This window comes from Podarcis filfolensis (assembly GCF_964270895.1).
Source record: "Podarcis filfolensis genome assembly, chromosome: 16".
NCBI classification, from domain to species: Eukaryota; Metazoa; Chordata; class Lepidosauria; order Squamata; family Lacertidae; genus Podarcis; species Podarcis filfolensis.
In genome coordinates, this window is record NC_139620.1 from 24,180,258 (window position 1) to 24,200,576 (window position 20,319).

Sequence of the window (20,319 nt, forward strand, 5' to 3'; positions counted from 1 at the left end):
AGCTATCCCAGGTCAGGGCAACCAAAACGATAAAGGGGATGGAGTGATTGCCCTTTGAGGAAAGCCCTGCAGCTTTGGGGGCTCTAGCTCAGAGAAATGGAAAGACACAATAAAAGTTTATTTAAAAAATTCATGGTGTGGAGCAGGCATAGGCAAACTCGGCCCTCCAGATGTTTTGGGACTACAACTCCCATCATCCCTGACCACTGGTCCTGTTAGCTAGGGATGATGGGAGTTGTAGTCCCAAAACATCTGGAGGGCCGAGTTTGCCTTTGCCTGGTGTGGAGAAAGTGGCTAGAGAAAATGGTGGGCATCAAATGAAGCTGAAAGTTGGAAGAGTCAGGACAGATAAAAGAAAGGGCTTATTGATGGAACACATAATTAAATCTCTGGAACAACGGCTACTAGGCATAATGACTGTGCTCTGCCTCCACAGTTGGAGACAGCAATGGCTGGAAACTGAAGGATGGGTGAGTGCTCTCTTCTTGTGTTGTCAACTCCCACTGTCCTTGGCCATTGACTGTGATGGTTTCTGGGTCTGATGGGGAGTTGGGAGTCCAGCTCAGTTGGTTAGAGCGTGGTGCTGGTAACGCCAGGTTTGCAGGTTTGATCCCCGTATGGGACACCAAGGGGACTAGATGCTCCTCAGGGTCCCTTCCAACTCTACAATTCCATGTTTCTATGATGCTATTGGAGAAACCTCTGCTAGCCCAGGACACTTGTTGTAAAGGTAAAGGTAAAGGGACCCCTGACCATTAGGTCCAGCCGTGGCTGACTCTGGGGTTGCGGCACTCATCTCGCTTTATTGGCCGAGGGAGCCGGCGTACAGCTTCCAGGTCATGTGGCCAGCATGACTAAACCACTTCTGGCGAACTAGAGCAGGGCATGGAAACGCTGTTTACCTTCCCGCCAGAGCGGTACCTATTTATCTACTTGCACTTTGACGTGCTTTTGAACTGCTAGGTTGGCAGAAGGGACCGAGCAACGGGAGCTCACTCCGTCATGGGGATTCAAACCACTGACCTTCTGATCGTCAAGTCCTATGCTCCCTACAGCGCCACCTGCGTCCCAGGAAACTTGTTGACAACCCCACAAATACATTCACCCTCTGCAGCCTTTCCCTTCCACCATGAAAAAACAGCTGTTCCCCGGCCCCCCGTTCCCTTGACAATCCTTTCCAAGGGCTTGTCAGAACCTGCTGCGGCAGGTGTGCCCAAGGCCACCTGTTAGCAGATTGAAAAACAACCCCCCACCAATGCAACCACGTCATCTTCAGGGATAAATGGGCTTTGTTAGATTCCCCTCCCGCCTCTAAAATAAAATGGCTACAAGGACAGACTTGGGAATGTGTGGGAATAGCACCAGATTTCTCCTTAGTCCTCTAAGCCCGTGGTTCTCAAACTGCACCCCCCCATGCCCCAGACCACCTGTAAATTGCAGAGGGTTTTAGAAGATGACTTTCCCCTCCTGTTTCAGCAATTCTGTTGCACTGTGCTAGATGCAAACTGGTGTTCAGAAGCATTAAGAACGCTAAGAAGAACCTGAGCACAAGAGCAATTCTCCCCTCCTGTGGTTTCCAGCAACTGGGATGGATTCAGTAGCATCGCTGCCTCTGACCGTGGAAGCAGAGCAGAGCCATTGTGGCTAGTAGCCATCAATAGCCCTCTCTCTCCTCCATGAATTTGTCTAGTCTTCCTTGAAAGCCATCCAAGTTAGTGGTCATCACTGCCTCTTGTGGCAGGGAGTCCCAGAGGACAACCAGAGTACAGCAATCTGAATTCCAGCTGTAAGTGTTCTTCGAAGACATGGTAAATTATGGTCCACCAATGGCCTGCAGACTACACTGTGGGAAGCCCTGCTCTAAGCTTCAACTAGGGTAACCCCGTACAGTGGTACCTTGGGTTAAGAACTTAATTTGTTCCAGAGGTCCGTTCTGAAACGGTTCTTAACCTGAGGCGTGCTTTTGCTAATGGGGCCTCCTGCTGCTGCTGCTGGTGTGTGATTTCCATTCTTATCCTGAGGCAAAGTTCTTAACCTGGAGCAACCACTTCCTGGTTAGTGAAGTTTGTAACCCGAAGCATCTGTAACCTGAAGCGTCTGTAACCCGAGGTACCACGGTATATCCCTCTGAATGATGGTAAAATAGAAAATCCACATGCCAGGGCAGTATACCTCTGAATAGCAAAAGAACAGCTAAGACAAGACAGACATCCTTCTTGGAAGCTCTGCGCAATCTCTGTCTGATGCTAGGCTTAATAGTTGTTTGGCGTGATCTGTTGCAAATATCACTTTTCTCTTTTTTTTACGACCCTCCCCCACAGACTGCCTTTCAACAACAGCAGCAACATTAAAAAACAACACACACGCTACATCCTTAATTCTTTCTAATGTCCCGCCCGCATTTCAAATGCTTGCGGCGGTGACTGCCGCCTGTTCACAGAGCCTCACTTGCGAGGGAGGCTAAGCTCCGGCTGAAGGCCAGCGCTTCTCTCAAGGCTGCCCAGCGCATTTCACGCTTCATCTGCCAAATGGTGGGGAGACATTTGCTTGGGGTGGGGACTTCAGTCCAGGGAGCTGGCGGGCCCCGGCGCATCATGCCCTCTGCACATGCTCTAAGGCACCCAGCTCCCTACGCCCTCCGGGCTCGGCCTCACCTCCACTTTCCCTCTCGCCAGGCCCTCCAGGCGGCGCCAATCCGGCTCGTAGCCGCGGAGCAGCCCTGATCCCGAGAGCACCACCAGCGCCACCAGCAGCACGAAGCGCGGACGTGCCATCGGGCACCTTCACTCCAGCGACGCGCGCTGCGCTCTGCGCTCTTGGCTGTGCGCTCTGCGCTCCGGACGCGGCGGCCTCCGGCTTGCTGGAGCCGCTGCCACGTCAGATCGGGCGCGGCCCCCGCGAAGGGAAGGCGGAGGAACCTCGGCCGGCAAGCCTCGCCCCGCCGCCGCCCGGCTCTCCAGGGAGGAGCATCATCTGGGCAGGGCAAGGCGGAGCTCGGGGATTAGCGGCTCTCCAAAGGAAAATGAGGATCGGCGACGGGGACACCTCGGAGGACCTGAGTGTCCCCTACCCGGCTGCTTGCACAGTGCTACTAGCGCTGCTTACTCTCTGCACATGCTCAGAGGCCCGATGCTTTCGCAATACGTTTGGTCTCATGATGGAGCATCCTGCAAATTGAAGGCGCCTGCCGCGCACAACGAAACCACACGCCTTACCCCGAGGTTTCCTGGGAGCTGTAGTTGCCCCTTGGCAGATGACAATTCCTAGGACCCTTAACAAACTACAGCTCCCAAGATTCGTTGCGAGAGAGCCGTGCGCTTTCAATGTATGCTGGACGCGCTTTGAACGGCGTCGTGTGGATTTGGCCTCAATTCGAGGCTTTAAAGTTTAACCGCTACGCCGCTTTACATCTCTTCGTTAGGAACGCAGGCAGTTGCAGACCCTCCAAGTGTCCCTATTTTCCAGGGACGTCCCTGATTTAGAGATGCTATCCCGGTTTCTGATTTGATTCCACTATTCCTTGGCTGTCCCTATTTTCATTAGAGAAATGTTAGAGGGTGTGAAAATGTCCCCATTTTCATTGGAGGGTATGGAGTTATCCGACCCCTGAGCCGTCTGAAGGCAATCCTGTATAGGGAATTTTTTTTTTAAACTGTTTAATGTTTTATTATGTTTTTCTATACGTTGGAAGCTGCCTGGAGTGGCTGGGACAACCCAGTAAGATGTGTGGGGTATAAATAGTAAAATTATTATTATTATTATGGAATGGGACTAACCTATTTTCATTGGAGAAAAGTTGGAGGGTATGCAGCTGCCTTTTACTGAATCAGGCCTTCAGCCATCTAGCTCAGTATTCTCCGCACTGACTGGTAGCGGCTGTCTGGGATTGCAAATTGAACCTGAGATCTTCTACATGCAAAGCAGATGCTCTAACACTGAGCTATGTTCGTTTATTACTCCAACTTAAAAAATAATAATCCAGAGCTGAAATTCTTTATAAGCCTTGGGATTTCAGTGGGTGGGAGGGAAATAAACTTTTTATATGCTCAAATGTCTTCTTCCTTCTGTAATAAACAAAATCTGCCCTTATTCCCTTATGGGAGACACAAGAGCCCTTATAGAGTCCTTTGTAAGTTCTCTATCGGTCGGAGAAAATAACAGAGGCCAACCAGAAAATATTGAGAAGCAAAGCAGCTAGTAAGCCTGATCTTTATTGAACTGTTGCAACAGGGAGGGAGGAGTAACCCAGAACCAAGGTGTGCCTGCCCTTTTAGACATTTTAAATTCCCTGCCCTGGAGCTCAAGACCATCCCTCCATACATCACACATACATCACAGAAGGGGTGTAACCCAAGACCACCACCCACAAACATCATACTTACATCACAGAAAAGGCGGTCTACAACAGAAATTCGAATGTTGTTGTTTTTCCTGTCTGCCAGGTTATCTGATAATGCCTTATCTGATTGCCTTTCCTGGTAGTCTGGCCATTCCTTTAAGATGGTGATTACCCAATTCCTGAGACAATGGGAAGGTTCCCTCACCCCCTCCCTCCTTGCAGAGAAACACTTGGTCAGTTTGGGAGTCAAAATGGTTTCAGGGCGGTCTTCCTGTGCTGCTCCAGACATGTCCGCATGCTTGGTTGGTACATTTAAGAACATTTATTATATATATATAAGACCTTAATTTTTTATTAAAATTCTTTATGACAGTTTTGTACATCTCTGGCATTCATCACAGAGCTGCACGATACCTGCTCTTCCCAGCTAATGCAGACCCCATTGCTCAGTAAGATATTGGGGTTAGCACTTTTGCTAAAACATTATTTAATGTCCTTTCACCTCCACACGGCAAACTCTGTATCGCACCCCAAAAGGGGCTGCAACTTGGTGGTAGAGAAATGGTGTTTCCCCGCCTCCCCCCCCACAAGAGAGACAGTGTGGTGCAGTAGTTAGAGTATCAGGCTCGGACCAAGAGACCTGGGTTCAAATCCCCACTTGGCCATCATGAAGCTTGCTGGGTGTGACTTTAGACCAGGGGTCAGCAAACATTTTCAGCAGGGGGCCGGTCCACTGTCCCTCAGACCTTGTGGGGGGCCAGACTATATATTTTTTTGGGGGGAAATGAACAAATTCCTATGCCCCACAAATAACCCGGAGATGCATTTTAAATAAAAGGACACATTCTACTCATGTAAAAACACACTGATTCCCGGACTGTCCGCTGGCCGGATTTAGAAGGTGATTGGGCTGGATCCGGCCCCCGGGTCTTAGTTTGCCTACCCGTGCTTTAGACCAGTCGCTGCTTCTCAGCCTAACCTACCTCGCCGGGTTGTTGTGGGGATTAAATGAGGAAGGGGTCGCCTTGAGCTCCCTGGAGAAACAAAGCTGGGATATCAACACAATAAACAAATAAATAGCGTGTGCTGCAGTTGGGCAGAAAACGCAGAACTGGGGAGGAAAGCTGTTCAGTTGGAAAGCTGATAATGTGCAGCTTGAACAAGGGTTGGTGGTGGGTGTGGTATGCAAATGTGTTTATTAAGTGCTTAATGACTGGCAATGTCAAGAACAGCATGTACACAAATTGCATAAGGACAGAACGTGCTCCATGCTTAAAAGCAACCACATCAAAATGCCTTCTTCTGTGGGGCCGGAATCTCCACCTTCTGTTATACAATTCAAAGTGCACAATTCAAAGTGTTGGTGCTGACCTTTAAAGCCCTAAACACCCTCCGCCCAGTATACCTGAAGGAGCGTCTCCACCCCCATCGTTCAGCCCTGACACTGAGATCCAGCGCCGAGGGCCTTCTGGCAGTTCCCTCATTGCGAGAAGTGAGGTAATAGGGAACCAGACAGAGGGCCTTCTCGGTAGTGGCGCCCGCCCTGTGGAACACCCTCCCTTCAGATGTGAAGGAAATAAGCAGCTATCCTATCTTTAAAAGACATCTGAAGGCAGCCCTGTTCAGGGAAGTTTTTAATATTTAACGCTGTACTGTTTTTAACACTTGATTGGGAGCCACCCAGAGTGACTGGGGAGACTCAGCCAGATGGGCAGGGTATAAATAACAAATTATTATTATTATACGTCTTTGAGCAGGTAACATTTTGTTGCATCCTTGCAAACACCCCCTATTAAAGTCCTCCTTGTTTTTGCTCTGGTTAGTTACGGAACGAAGGCAGATGGAGAAACGAATCATCACTATACAGTACAGTTAGTAGATAAGAATTACTGACTCCTATGGAGAAGCAGCCAAGGATAAAGGGTGTAAGCAAGAAGCAAAGTAACACTTTGTGATCGTTTAATAAAAATCGTAATAATAAAACCAAGTGTGGGTGTCTGACGGGGAATTTGTGCTTCTGGAAAGCCTGCTTTAAACAAAACAGCAGTGTCGAGCACCTGCTCTGTGTGCAGGTCGTCCCAGGTCCAATCCCCAGCATCTCTAGGTAAGGCTAGGAGACACCCTGCCTGAAATCCTGAGAGCTGCTGCCAGTCAGAGTAGACAATACTGAGCTAGATGGACCAGCTGGTCTGACTCCGTGTAAGGTATCTTCCCAAGTTCCTAGTTGGGAAGGGGTTATAGCTCAGTGGTAGAGCATCTGTTTTGCATGCAGAAGGTCCTAAGTGCCATCTCTGGCACATCCAAGTGGGCCTGGAAGGGATTCCCTGTCTGAAATCCTGGCGAGCTGCTGCCAGTCTGTGTAGACAGTACTGAGCTAGATGGACCACTGGTCTGAATTGGCATCAGGCAGCTTCCTCTGATCATCTTATTTGCAGCTGCAAGTCAAGAATTTCCATGTGTTCAAAGTACTTCAGCCTGCTGGGGTTGTGTGTGTGTTCCTGTGGAACTCCCTCCCACAGGAGGCAGCGACGGCCAACTTTGATGGCTTTAAAAGAGGATTGGACAAATTGATGGAGGAGAAAACTAACGATGTCTGCTAGCCGTGATGGCTCTGCTCTGCCTCCACAGTCAGAGGTAGTAATTTTTCTGAATACCAGTTGCTGAAAACCACAGGAGGAGAAAGTGCTAATACAGTCAGATGCGGCCACTGTGAGACTAGGATGCTGAACTAGGGTGGGTCAATGACCTGAACCATCAGACTCTTCCTCTGTTCTTATTTTAGGAGCAAGGCCCAAGCTCAAAAAAATTTGGGAAGTGCTGTGCTTCACCTTTGCCACACCAGGAGTCTTCTGAAATTTGCATAATTTTATTTTTGATAATAATTCTATTAGTTCTCAATTATAATAATCCAAATATATCAAATATCAAATATATCATTATATCAATGCCAAATTACAATAACAATTCCCAATATCAATTATTCAAATATCCAATTACATAATTTAGGTGCCCCCCACCCGCGTGCTAGAATTGATGGTTTGATAATTTACTTTATTTCTGCGTTCCATAATCTTACTGATTTCACTTCCATTCCATTCATAACAGCAATCCCTTATACAACAGCTGCAAATGATTTATAAGTCTATAATAATATAATAATAATAATAATTTATTTATACCCCACCCATCTAGCTGGGTTTCCCCAGCCACTCTGGGCAGCTTCCAACAGAACACTAAAATACAATAACCTATTAAACATTAAAAGCTTCCCTAAACAGGGCTGCCTTCAGATGTCTTCTAAAAGTCTAGTAGTTGTTTTTCTCTTTGACATCTGGTGGGAGGGCGTTTCACAGGGCGGACGCCACTATCGAGAAGGCCCGCTGCCTGGTTCCCTGTAACCTCACTTCTCGCAGGGAGGGAACCGCCAGAAGGCCCTCAGCACTGGACCTCAGTGTCCGGGCAGAACGATGGGGGTGGAGACGCTCCTTCAGGTATACTGGACCGAGGCCATTTAGGGCTTTAAAGGTCAGCACCAACACTTTGAATTGTGCTTGGAAACGTACTGGGAGCCAGTGTAGGTCTTCCAAGACCGGTGTTATGTGGTCTCGGCGGCCACTCCTAGTCACCAGTCTAGCTGCCAAATTCTGGATTAGTTGCAGTTTCTGGGTCACCTTCCAAGGTAGCCCCACATAGAGCGCATTGCAGTAGTCCAAGCGGGAGATAACCAGAGCATGTACCACTCTGGTGAGACAGTCCGTGGGCAGATAAGGTCTCTGCCTGCGTACCAGATGGAGCTGGTAGATAGCTGCCCTGGACACAGAATTGACCTGCACCTCCATGGACAGCTGTGAGTCCAGAATGCCTCCCAGGCTGCGCACCTGGTCCTTCACGGGCACAGTTACCCCATTCAGGACCAGGGAGCCCTCCACATGAAGGACTCCTCTACACGTGAAGATCTATATATCCTTTTTCTTTCTGTGTGTGGAAACTTGAATCATTTTAAAACAGACAGAATGAAACAGACACACTACCAACTCCCCCCTAACAAATGCTGACAACAGCCAAGCACACACAGCTTTTGATCAGGGAGCGTTGGAGACAAGGCATGCCCTAAATTATTCACCATTTCTCAGAATAAGAACCCTGCTAGGAATCTTTCCGTGGATGATCAAAGCACTTGAAGAGATACTAAGCAGGATATCTTTTTTTAGGCCAAAGAGGAAGGTGCACAGATCAAGAGAAATCAGAGCAGACTTCACCAACCTGGAGCCCTCCAGACGTTCTGGACTACAACTCCCATGAACCCAATCTGGCTCTGGAGAACAGCGGCTTTGCGAAGGTCGCAGCTGTCTTGTGACACTTGGGGGGGGGGAGGCATTGTGTTGTAAGTTTTTCAAGGATGTGAGAAAAAAATTCTGACAAGTATCTGAGATGCTGCAAGAGCATCTGCTGATTTGGCTGCAACAGACAAACATGGCTGCCCCTGCAGAAATTTCAACTGGGAAAGCAGAATCACAGCTGTAAAGGTAAAGCTAAAGGGACCCCTGACCATTAGGTCCAGTCATGTCTGACTCTGGGGCTGCGGCGCTCATCTCGCTTTATTGGCCGAGGGAGCCGGTGTCCAGCTTCCGGGTCATGTGGCCAGCATGACTAAGCCGCTTTTGGCGAACCAGAGCAGTGCACAGAAACACCGTTTACCTTCCCGCCAAAGCGGTACCTATTTATCTACTTGCACTGTGTGCTTTCGAACTGCTAGGTTGGCAGGAGCAGGGACCGAGCAACGGGAGCTCACCCCATCGCGGGGATTCGAACCACCGACCTTCTGATTGGCAAGCCCTAGGCTCTGTGGTTTAGAAAGGGAGGGAGAAAGGTTGTTTTCTGCTGCTCCAGAGAAGCGGACACGGAGCAATGGATCCAAACTACAAGAAAGAAGATTCCACCTAAACATTAGGAAGAACTTCCTGACAGTAAGAGCTGTTCGACAGTGGAATTTGCTGCCAAGGAGTGTGGTGGAGTCTCCTTCTTTGGAGGTCTTTAAGCAGAGGCTTGACAACCATATGTCAGGAGTGCTCTGATGGTGTTTCCTGCTTGGCAGGGGGTTGGACTCGATGGCCCTTGTGGTCTCTTCCAACTCTATGATTCTATGATTCTATGAACCCACAGTGCCACCCGCGTCCCTTATAGAATAGGGACTTTCTATTCTGAAGCAATAGAATGTCCCTATTTTCATGCAAAATTTTGGAGGGCATGTATACAAAGGCACTTATGCTTCTGAATACCAGTTACTGGAAACCACAGGACGGGGAGAATGCTCTCGTCCTCGGCTCCTACTTTCAGGCTTCCCATTGGGGCTTTGAAAACTGGATTCTGGACGAGATGAGCTATCAGCCTGACCCATTAGCAGACTCGCCTTACGTTCTTATTATTCTCCTTTTTGCACCAATGTCCATCATTTCACATTTTCTCACATGGAATTGCATGTGCCGTTTTAATGCCGATTCACCCAGTTTTGGGAGAGACGCTTTTTGGAGCTCCTTGTGGTCCCATTTTGGTTTTAACCACCCTGAATAATCGGGCGCTCGCCTCTAGCTCCTGATTGTTTGCTCAGTCTCTCCTCCTGATGCTGTTCTCCTCCAGGATTGCTCAAGGGAGTCTGCCAACCGCAGCTGGTTGCGCTAACAAGACCCACCTGGGCCTCTGTTGATTCCAGCTTGGCTCATGCTTGCCATTATCAGGGAGGCACTGCTAAAGAATAAATAGCCACAGGCAGCTGTTTCTCTGGCTGGCCTGAGGTAGACCAGTAGGTCCCCTCCCAGGGGTTGATTTCCCAACAATATTGACTTCAGAAACAGAGCTGCTACAGGCTTGAGTTTCACGTGCAAAATGCAGGTGCCCTCTTCCCAGCTGAAGAGGAACGGTTACGACATTTGCAGTTCAGAGAAAAGGTGAATAAGAGGGGACGTGGTAGAGGCGCAAAGAATTATGCATGGAGGACGTAGAGAAAGAAAATGAACAAGATCTATATCCCTTACAATTTGATTCCCTCCCCCCTTCTTTTTTGCTTTCTCCTCCTGTGATGAGGCTGCATTTTAATGTTTTAATTGTTTTAATGTTGTATTTTAATCTTGTTTTTAAGTTGTATTTCAATCAACTTGTTTTTATTACTGGTTGTTAGCCACCCTGAGCCCGGTCTTGGCTGGGGAGGGCGGGGTATAAATAAAATTTATTATTATTATTATTATTACTCACCACTCACACCAGCCTATCACAGCACCTTCATGTTAAGGAAAGCTGCACCTGTTGGATTTCCGCCTGGAAGATAGCTAGTAAAGAGGCCTGCCAGAAAAAAATACCCACCCACCCACAAACAAATCAATGACTGGCAGCAACTTCTCCAGGGTTTCAAACAGGGGACATGGGCAGCTCTACCTGGCGATGGCAGGAATTGAACCCGGGGCATTCTAATCCCAAGTAGATGCTCCAGCCACTGAGCTATGGTCCGCCAGAGCTCTATCCATCCATCCCAATAAGGAATCTTGTGACCCAGGAAGACTCTTAAGAGTCACCAGGCAAGAGTCACAAGGCGGGATGTTGACCCCATGGGGAATAGTTCCTTGCCCAAGTGGGGGACAGTTCCTCTGACACCCGGAAGCTGGCAGCTTCTTCCCTCTGCCCAGAAAAGCATATTGCTCAGCCTTCATTGAGGAAGAATGCTACGCTTCTAATAATAACGGGGGATAATAATAAACCCTGACGGTCTCCTGCCTTTGCAAGCGGAGAGTGGATGAGTCACGGCAAATGTGGGTAAATTAAAAAGCCGCCAGGGAGCCTGTGAGTCAGGCGGAATTGCAGGGTTCTGCTGAGCTCTCTGTGCTGAGCAGGGTCACACGGGGGTCTCTCAACAGGGGGCGCTGTCCTCTGTGAGTCAGACTTTCTCCCTGTGAAGCAAGGAAGGCTGCCGGGGTGGGGAGCTGCAGAAGTGGGTGGGTGGCTGCCTGGCCTGAGTGACATGTGGGAAGTGCTCCGCAAGCGGAAAGCTAGAGTGTCAGGGAAGAGGCGGCAGCTTCCAAATACCATTTCTCTGATGCTGTTTTTTTTCCTTGCATGTGGGTGGGGAGCAGGGAGGTGTTTTCAGGGGGAGGGAGCATTCCTTCATGCATGCGACACCCTGCTCTCACCCCATTTCCGCAGCTTGGAGTGAAAGAGCCTTGGAGTGGGGAGCCTTAAAGGTAAAGGTAAAGGGACCCCTGACCATTAGGTCCAGTCGTGGTCAACTCTGGGGTTGCGGCGTTCATCTCGCTTTACTGGCCGAGGGAGCCAGTGTACAGCTTCCAGGTCATGTGGCCAGCATGACTAAGCCGCTTCTGGCAAACCAGAGCAGCGTACGGAAACGCTGTTTACCTTCCCGCCGGAACGGTATCTATTTATCTACTTGTACTTTGAGGTGCTTTCGAACTGCTAGGTTGGCAGGAGCTGGGACCAAGCAATGGGAGCTCACCCCATCATGGGGATTCGAACTGCTGACCTTCTGATCGGCAAGTCCTAGGCTCTGTGTTTGTCAAAGTGCAAGTAGATAAATAGGTACCACTCTGGCGGGAAGGTAAACGGTGTTTCCGTGCGCTGCTCTGGTTCGCCAGAAGCGGCTCAGTCATGTTGGCCACATGACCTGGAAGCTCCCTCGGCCAGTAAAGTGAGTTGAGCGCCGCAACCCCAGAGTCGGCCACGACTGGACCTAATGGTCAGGGGTTCCTTTACCTTTTAGTGTAGAGAAAAGGCAAGTAAGAAGGGAGATGATAGAATATTATGAAATGATGGCATGGCATGGTGAAAGTGGATAGAGAAGATTTTTACTCCCTAAAAGTACTCCCCCCCCAAAAAAAAACCAGAGTCCTTTTTGTTGAGGATAATCCAGACACAAATTCCCAGGTGTCAAAAAAGGTTGGTTATGTATGCCACTACTGTGGCCCGTGTTTTGTTAGCCCCAAAATGGAAAACAAGCGAGGTCCCAACCAAAGAAGAATGGCAACTTAAACTGATGGAATATGCACAGCTTGCAGACCTAACATATAGAACACGAGAACAAGAAGGACATAGGTTTAATAACAGAATACTGAATGGTTTCGTTTATGTAAAATATGCAGGGATTTATGTTATGCAACATGAACCATGGAAAGGGAAGAAGGGAAGTCATTGATATTTTAAGGTTGTTTAAATGAATATTCTAAAATGTAAAACAGAAAATTTAATAAAAATTATTGAGAAATTTTTTACTCCCTCTCTCATAACTCATGGACATTTAGTGCCACTGAATGTTGGTACAGTCAGGACAGGCGAAAGAAGTAACTTCTTCCCGCAGAGCAGAGTTAAATCTGTGGAACTCCCTGCCACAGGAGGCATTGATGGCCACCAACCCAGATGGCTTGAAAAGAGGTTTAGGCAATTGTATTGAGGACAAGGCTACCAGCGGCTGCTAACCACGATGGTTATGCTCTGCCTCCATGGTCAAAGGCAGTAATGCTTCTGAACATTGCTAGGAACCACAGGTAGACAGAGCTCTGTTGAACTCACATTGTGCTTGAGGGTTTCCTACAGGCCTCTGGTCGGCCACTGTGAGAACAGGATGCTGGACGAGATGCGTCATTGTCTGATCCAGCAGGTTCTGCTTATGTTCTTGTGGCTCTGCTGGGGAGCAGTGTCTGTTGGGTTCAGTTCCTGCTTATGGGCTTCTCATCTGGTTGGCCACTGTGAGATCGGAACCCCAGACTCTCCAAATGTCCCTATTTTCCAGGGACGTCCCTGATTTTTAGAGAAGCCGTCCTGGTTTTTGACTGGATCCCGGAATGTCCCACTTTTCCTTAGGACGTCCCCAGTGCTTTTTTCCTAAAAAAATGTTTGGGGGTACTCTCATTTTGACTCAAGAAAACCACCATTTCATAGTTCAAATCGGGGAACAATAAATACAGTAAATGGACAAAAGTACAAAGATTCACAAAATGTTTAGGGGTATGCGTACCCCTGCATCCCCCCCCAGAAAAGAAGCACTGGACGTCCATATTTTCATCAAAATATTGGAGGGTATGGAGTTATGCAAGCCAAGGAGATAAGTAACTAGACAACCTTTAGAACACATCTGAAGGCAGCTCTATATAGGGAAGTTTTCGTTTTTTTAAAATGTTTAATGTTTATTATGTTTTCATCTATGTTGGAAGGTGCCCATAGTGGCTGGGGGGCAACCCAGTCAGATGGGTGGGGTATAAATAGTAACATTATTATTATGGGATAAAAAGGTAAAGGGACCCCTGACCGTTAGGTCCAGTCGTGACCGACTCTGGGGTTGCGGCGCTCATCTCGCTTCATTGGCCGAGGGAGCCGGCGTATAGCTTCCGGGTCATGTGGCCAGCATGACTAAGCCACTTCTGGCAAACCAGAGCAGCGCACGGAAACGCCGTTTACCTTCCCACCAGAGCGGTACCTATTTATCTACTTGCACTGGCGTGCTTTCGAACTGCTAGGTTGGCAGGAGCAGGGACCGAGCAACGGGAGCTCACCCCTTCGCGGGGATTCGAACCGCTGACCTTCTGATTGGCAAGTCCTAGGCTCTGTGGTTTAACCCACAGCGCCACCTGCATTCCTATTATTAGATAGGACACCCCTATTTTCATTGGAGAAATGTTGGAGGGTATGGAACCCTCGACCTCTCAGGTTCAATTACAGAGCCTAATAATAACCAATGCAAGCTGTTCTGGAACAACGATCAAAGCGTGGAAGGGGGTGGGAAAGTATTCTGGAATGAATGTCAGAGCAGCAGAGAAACCTCTAATTAGAGAAATATTGCAAGTCTCAGCGGTGGGGGGGGCTAGGATTCCAAAACCAGCAATAGGGCATCACCTTTATATTAGGGGATCTTTCTTTCAGCCTGGGGGGCCGCATTCCCTTGTGGGCAGCCAGTTGGGGGCCGCACACCAGGGGTGGTTGGGGCCAGAGGCAAACGTGGGTGGAGTCACAAATGCAACTCCTGCCTTCATACAGTTCGGCTGCATTCCGGCTACACAAGTCGGAGGTTTGGACAGAAACATCTTTCCACCTTTCATCCAGGCAGTGTAAAGGACGTGCTCCATCTGGGTGGAAGCACTTGGGGCGGGTCTGGGGCAGGGCTTGTAGGGAGTGTAGGCACAAGCTGGGGAGAGTCCTGGGGGCCAGGTGATGAGGACTGCAAGGGCCACAATCACATTGAGTTCTTAGTCTTTCCAAGGTAGCCTGAACATTCACACAGAACCACTGTGTGGTGCAACATAAGATGAGCTGTGCAGGTGGCAGATGAAGATGATGGATTTTTCGGAGCTAGCCAACCTTACTGGAAGAGTCCGCGACCAGAAGGAGGAGGAGTACCAGGAGGAATGGACGAAATTTAAAGACTATTTAGTTAAATATGTTAAGTTAAGTTAAGTTAATTGGAAAAGCTTGCAAATACCAGATAGAATTCGGGTATGTGAGCTTTCAAAAATGTAATGTGATGAATTAATATGTTCAGTGCCAAATTTGAAAGAAAGAAAGATGTTAAGTGATTAAGTTAATTTTATAAGAATATTGGTTTTGGAGAACTGTTAATATGAAATTCAACCAGGGGGAATACGAGCAAGTTACTTAACAATGTTACTAAGATTGGTTTAAATATGGCTGAGATTTATGTCTGTTTGTCTATTTGTTTGTTTGTTTAATTTTTTTTTTTGGAAAATTAAGAATTTTTTTTTGAAAAAAAAGAAAGATGAGCTGGACAGGATCAGGCCTGTGCATAGCTGTCAATGTTTTCCCTTTTTAAAGGGAAATTCCCTTATTCCGAATAGGATTCCTCACAAGAAAAGGGAAAAGTTGACAGCTATGGGCCTGTGGCCCATCTCGTCCTGCATCCTGGTGCCTTTGGCAGGTCCCACCCCCACCCCAACGGAGGAGACCTGGTGTGCAGAATTAGCTGGATAAGAGGGTACAAAAGGCTGTGCCCTATTTTTGAAAGCTCCCATACCCTAAAGACGCTCCCCCTGCAAGTGGAAAAGTAGCACATCAGGAAGCCGGCTAAACTAGACTTTCCTCCCTTCGCATAATATTAGTTTAATTTGCAGGGGATGTTGTTCCTGCGTGGGGACTGAGAGCATCCCAAAATGTGATCTCTTCCTATACTATTTTATGATTCTACTACACAGGCGGGCCTGGTCTAAATGCAGTGATCTGCTTTTTTCTCGTTGTTGTCTCTGACTACTTCCAGACAATCTCCTTATTGGGCACCCATTTTGATTTGTTGTGGGGAGGTGAGATGCCATTGTCTCAAGTTTGTATTAATCCCACGTTTTCTGGTGCATTACTACAGATGCCCTGGGGGGGCGTTTAGGGGAGAAGGGGAAGAAATGGGCTTGTTGCACCAAATGAACTTGGATTGCACAGCCTGGATGGGACTGAATCCCACTGGAAAAGAGCCTCAGTCTGGAAGGGTTTTCTGAGATCAGCCATTTGGCTGCAGTCCTGCCATGAACCACCAGGGGGCAGAGATTCCTCCCTGTGTTGAACGCTCAGCCCCAGGGAGTTTGGCGCATGCTTGAAAGGTTACCGGTATATATGTGTGTGTGTGTCTGTGTGTGTGATGCTCAGGAAAAAGCCTTGAGGCCATCCAAAGTTCATTGCGGTCTGTGCACCTGTTGTAAAGGAAAAGGACACTGCATGGGAAATAAATACTTCCGGATATGTGAGCTGGTGTGGTGCAATGGCTGAAACATTCATTTCATTTCAATACTGCTTTATATTTTTAAGAAAAATCTCAAAGCTGTTTACAGCATATTAAAACATCAATAATACAATCCAAAACCAAACATTTCTGAAGAAAGTAAAAAATAGAGTATACAGTCAAAGCAGCATAATTAACAGAAAACTAAAATATTATCTTAAAGATTTCAAAATAAAACATTAGAAAGGAGGTCAACTAGAGAATAAATATTTAATGCAAACAAAGTTAACAAAAAGAAATATATATATTTTTTAAAAAATTGCTAATTGAAGTCAAATATAAAATGCACATTTAAAGCAGCATAATTAACAAGAGAACAAGATATTACCATATCCAGTATATTCACAGATAGGAACAAAGCACACTGGAAGGCTGCCTTATACTGAGTGAGACCAGTGGTCCATCTAGCTCAGTACTGCCAACACTGGCTGGCAGCAGCTGCCCAGGGAGTCTTCCCCCAGCCCAGACTGGATATACCAAGGACTTAACCCGGGACCTTCTGCATGCAAAGCAGATGCTCTACCGCTGACCTGCAGCCCCTCACTACACTGCATTAGACCACTGGGTCCACCTAGCTCAGTAATGTCTGCACTGACAGGCAGCAGCTCTCTGAGGTTCCAGGCAAGGAAGAGCTGATATCAAGGCCGATCTATGCATACATTTAAAGCACATTCAACACACCTTCCTCTCCAATGAGGATCCTGGGAAATGCAGGTTCTGCCCCACTAGCTACAATTCGAAGAACCCTAAACAAATGACAGCTCCCAGGGCACGTTTTTGGGGGGTGTCATGTGCTTTAAATGAGCGTTGAATGTGCTTGGAATGTATGGATTCAATCTGCTCATTTTTGGAGCTGAAGGACTCATCCCAGCCAGATCAAAAGCACAGAGCAGGGAGGATCCCAGGGGATCCATAGAGAGAAGCCTGGCAGTGGGTGGGTGGGGGGCACAGGCAGCCCTCAACCTTCCCCCCCACCCTTCCTTCCATTTTCTGTGAACTGCCCTGAGACCTCCGGTATAGGGGAGTATATAAATTCAACAAATAAAGAAAAATAAAATAATTTTTAAAAACTGTGAATCTAATAGAAAAGTAAAAAGAAAGAAAACAAATGATAAAATAGTAATGTTAACTTAAAAACAAAACAAAACACAACAGACAACATAAATCCATTGCAAGATGACCTTAACAATAAGAATACTGATGTAGCCTTGCAAATTAATGCAGGCAGCCCAAATATCCAAACCGGTGTCTGAATGAAATCGACACTGATAAGCCGTGCAGTCAAACCCAGGAAGGGCAGGGAGACCCAGAGGAAGATTGTTCTCCTTCCATCCTTGCAATGGAAGCCTCTCAACCATCATGAGGGCTTTAGCAGTCCATCAACGTGAGATTTCCCTGCTCTGTCCAGGTCTGGGGGGATCTTGAGTCTCAAAGGAGCAACCTAGTCCAGAAGAGCACAGCTAGGACCAGGACCTTGGACAGCTCCAAGGGACCCTGTACTGTTCATGCGGCTTCACCTCAAAAAGGCTTTTGCAGAGTTGGGAAAGGTTCATGACAGGCAAGCAAAGTGATCCCGGGGATGGAAGGAGGAGGAGAGGCTGCAGTCTGGATAGCTCAGTTGGTTAGAGCGGGGTGCTGATAACGCCTAGGCTGCAGGTTCAATCCCTGTATGGGACAGCTGCATATTCCTGCATTGCTAAGGGTTAGATGATCTTCAAGGTCCCTTCCAATTCTACAATTTAGGGCTTTTTAGTTTAGAGAAAAGACAAATAGGCGGTGCCATGAAATCAAGTAGGCAGTGCCAAGTTTATGAAATCATGCAATGCATGGAGAAAGAGGACTGAAAAAAGTTTCCCCTCCCCCTGTCGTAGTCCTAGAATTCATAGACATCCAACGAAGGTGGATGTTGGAAATTAGAAATAAAGTCCATCTTCACACAGTGCATAAACTGTGGAACTCACTGCCACAGGAGGCAGTGATGGCCACCAACTTAGAGCGTTTTAAATAATATATTGTTTTTCTCCCCACTCCGTTTGGGGTTTTTTTTTTTTTTTTGGTCATGTATTTCAGGCTTTAATGTCGTATTTTTATGTGGTGAACTGCCCTGAGATCTGTGCATGAAGGGCGGCATACAAGTTTGATAAATAATCATAATAATTTAAAAGAGGATTGGACAAATCCATGCAGGAGAAGGCTATCTGTGGCTACTAGCCATGATGGCTATCCTCTGACTCCATGGTTGGAGGGAGCAAAACTTCTGAATACCAGTTCCTGGAAGCCACAAGAGGGGGAAGTACTCTGGTGCTTGAATCCTGCTTGCTAGTTTCCTATAGGGGTATTGGGTTGGCCATGGGATGTAGGTGGCGCTGTGGTCTAAACCACTGAGCCTCTTGGGCTTGCCGTTCAGAAGGTCGGCGGTTCGAATCCCCATGACGGAGTGAGCTCCCATTGCTCTGTCCCAGCTCCTGCCAACCTAGCAGTTCGAAAGCACACCAGTGCAAGTAGATAAATAGGTACCGCTGTGGTGGGAAAGTAAATGGTGTTTCCGTGCACTCTGGCTGCCATCACAGTCACTAGTGGAGGAAGAGGCATGCGGGGGGAGTGCACCGGCCCCGGCAGCGCAATCCCGGTGGGGTGCCATCGTACTGCTCCCCTGCCCACGCTGGGCGCCACGCCCCTACGGGCAGCACACCACACCCCCACACCCCCAGGATGTGCGCCAGAGCATGAAGCTCCGCCACTGATCACAGTGTCCTGATGTGCCAGAAGCAGTTTAGTCATGCTAGCCACATGACCCGGAAAGCTGTCTGTGGACAAATGCTGGCTCCCTTGGCCTGAAAGCGAGATGAGCGCCGCAACCCCACAGTCGCCTTTGACTGGACTTAACCATCGAGAAGTCCTTTACCTTTACCTTTTATCTGTCTGGTTGACCACTGTGAGAACAAGGATGCTGGACTAGATGGGCCATCGGCCTGATCCAGCAGCCAGGTTCTTATGCTTACGCCCAAGACATGTTGCCTCTGCAGGGAGTGCCAGCCAACTGAAGCCTTGTGTGGACTGACCAGGGAAGACATCCCATCCCTGAGTCTGCAGGTGAGGGAGGAGCTGCTTCAGGTAAGTCAACCTCTTCGCCCTCAGCTCTCTTCAGGTCCTCTGCTGGGGGCAGCCCAGGCATTACTTCTCCAGAGATTCTGGGGGCATCTCGGTGCAGGCCTGAGGCCAGGCAGCCCTGTACCTTCTCCAGTCTTCATGACATTGGGGGTCTCCTTGACACATGTGCTTGTAACAGAGGCAAGCAAGTGACAATGATAAGAACACAGAAGATGGAAAATGCTTATTGAACTTATGGGGGAGGGGGGAATTGTGTGCATGTGGAAATATTCGCAGCATTAAGATAAATTCAAGTTTTGTTGGATGTAATAATGGAATTCTGAATGGTTTTGTTTATGTAAAATATGCAGGGATTTATGATATGCAAAATGAACCATGGAAGGAGAAGAAGGGAAGTCGTTGACATTTTAAGGTTGCTTAAATGAATATTCTGGACAAGGGTGGCGCCGTGGGTTAAACCACAGAGCCTAGGACTTGCCAATCAGAAGGTCGGCAGTTCAAATCCCCATGACGGAGTGAGCTCCCATTGCTCGGTCCCTGCTCCTGCCAACCTAGCAGTTCGAAAGCACCTCAAAGTGCAAGTAGATAAATAGGTACCACTCCGGCGGGAAGGTAAACGGTGTTTCCGTGCGCTGCTCTGGTTCGCCAGAAGCGGGTTAGTCCTGCTGGCCACATGACACGGAAGCTGTACGCCGGCTCCCTCGGCCAATAAAGCAAGATGAGCGCTGCAACCCCCAGAGTCGGCCACGACTGGACCTAATGGTCAGGGGTCCCTTTACCTTTAAATGAATATTCTAGAGCGTAAAACAGAAAATTTAATAAAAAATTATATGTATATAAAAAAAGAACATAGCCCTGCTGAAATGGGCCAATGGCCCATCTAGTCTAGCATCCTGTTCTCACAGTGGCCAATCAGATGCGCATTATGGGAAGCCCGTCAAGCAAAGAATCATAGAGTTGAAAGGGACCACAAGGGTCATTGCAGGAATCCTTTCAATGTGTGGCTCAAACCCACAACCCTGATATTAAGAGCCTCGCACTCTACCAACTGAAGTATCCCAAATGGCAGTACCTGAGGGCAGCAGTACTCTCCGAT

At 48.0% G+C, this 20,319-nt stretch overlaps 1 protein-coding gene across 3 annotated transcripts in view; it reads right to left on the reverse strand.

The window, feature by feature from the left end:
* The window catches only part of SELENOM (selenoprotein M), a 175,095-nt gene that overhangs the window by 146,749 nt on the left and 8,027 nt on the right, over positions 1–20,319 (reverse strand). The window contains exon 1 of one of the 3 annotated variants that reach the window (XR_014542459.1): positions 2,655–2,918. The exons of 1 other annotated variant lie outside the window; for it this stretch is intronic. Coding sequence is in view for 1 of the 2 variants with exons in the window: in XM_083590728.1 (XP_083446854.1) it covers positions 2,655–2,774 (120 nt within the window). In the remaining variant the exon portion in view is untranslated. Of the gene's footprint in view, positions 1–2,654; positions 3,194–20,319 lie in introns of those variants that run through there. One more of the 3 variants, XM_083590728.1, reaches the window with a different exon arrangement.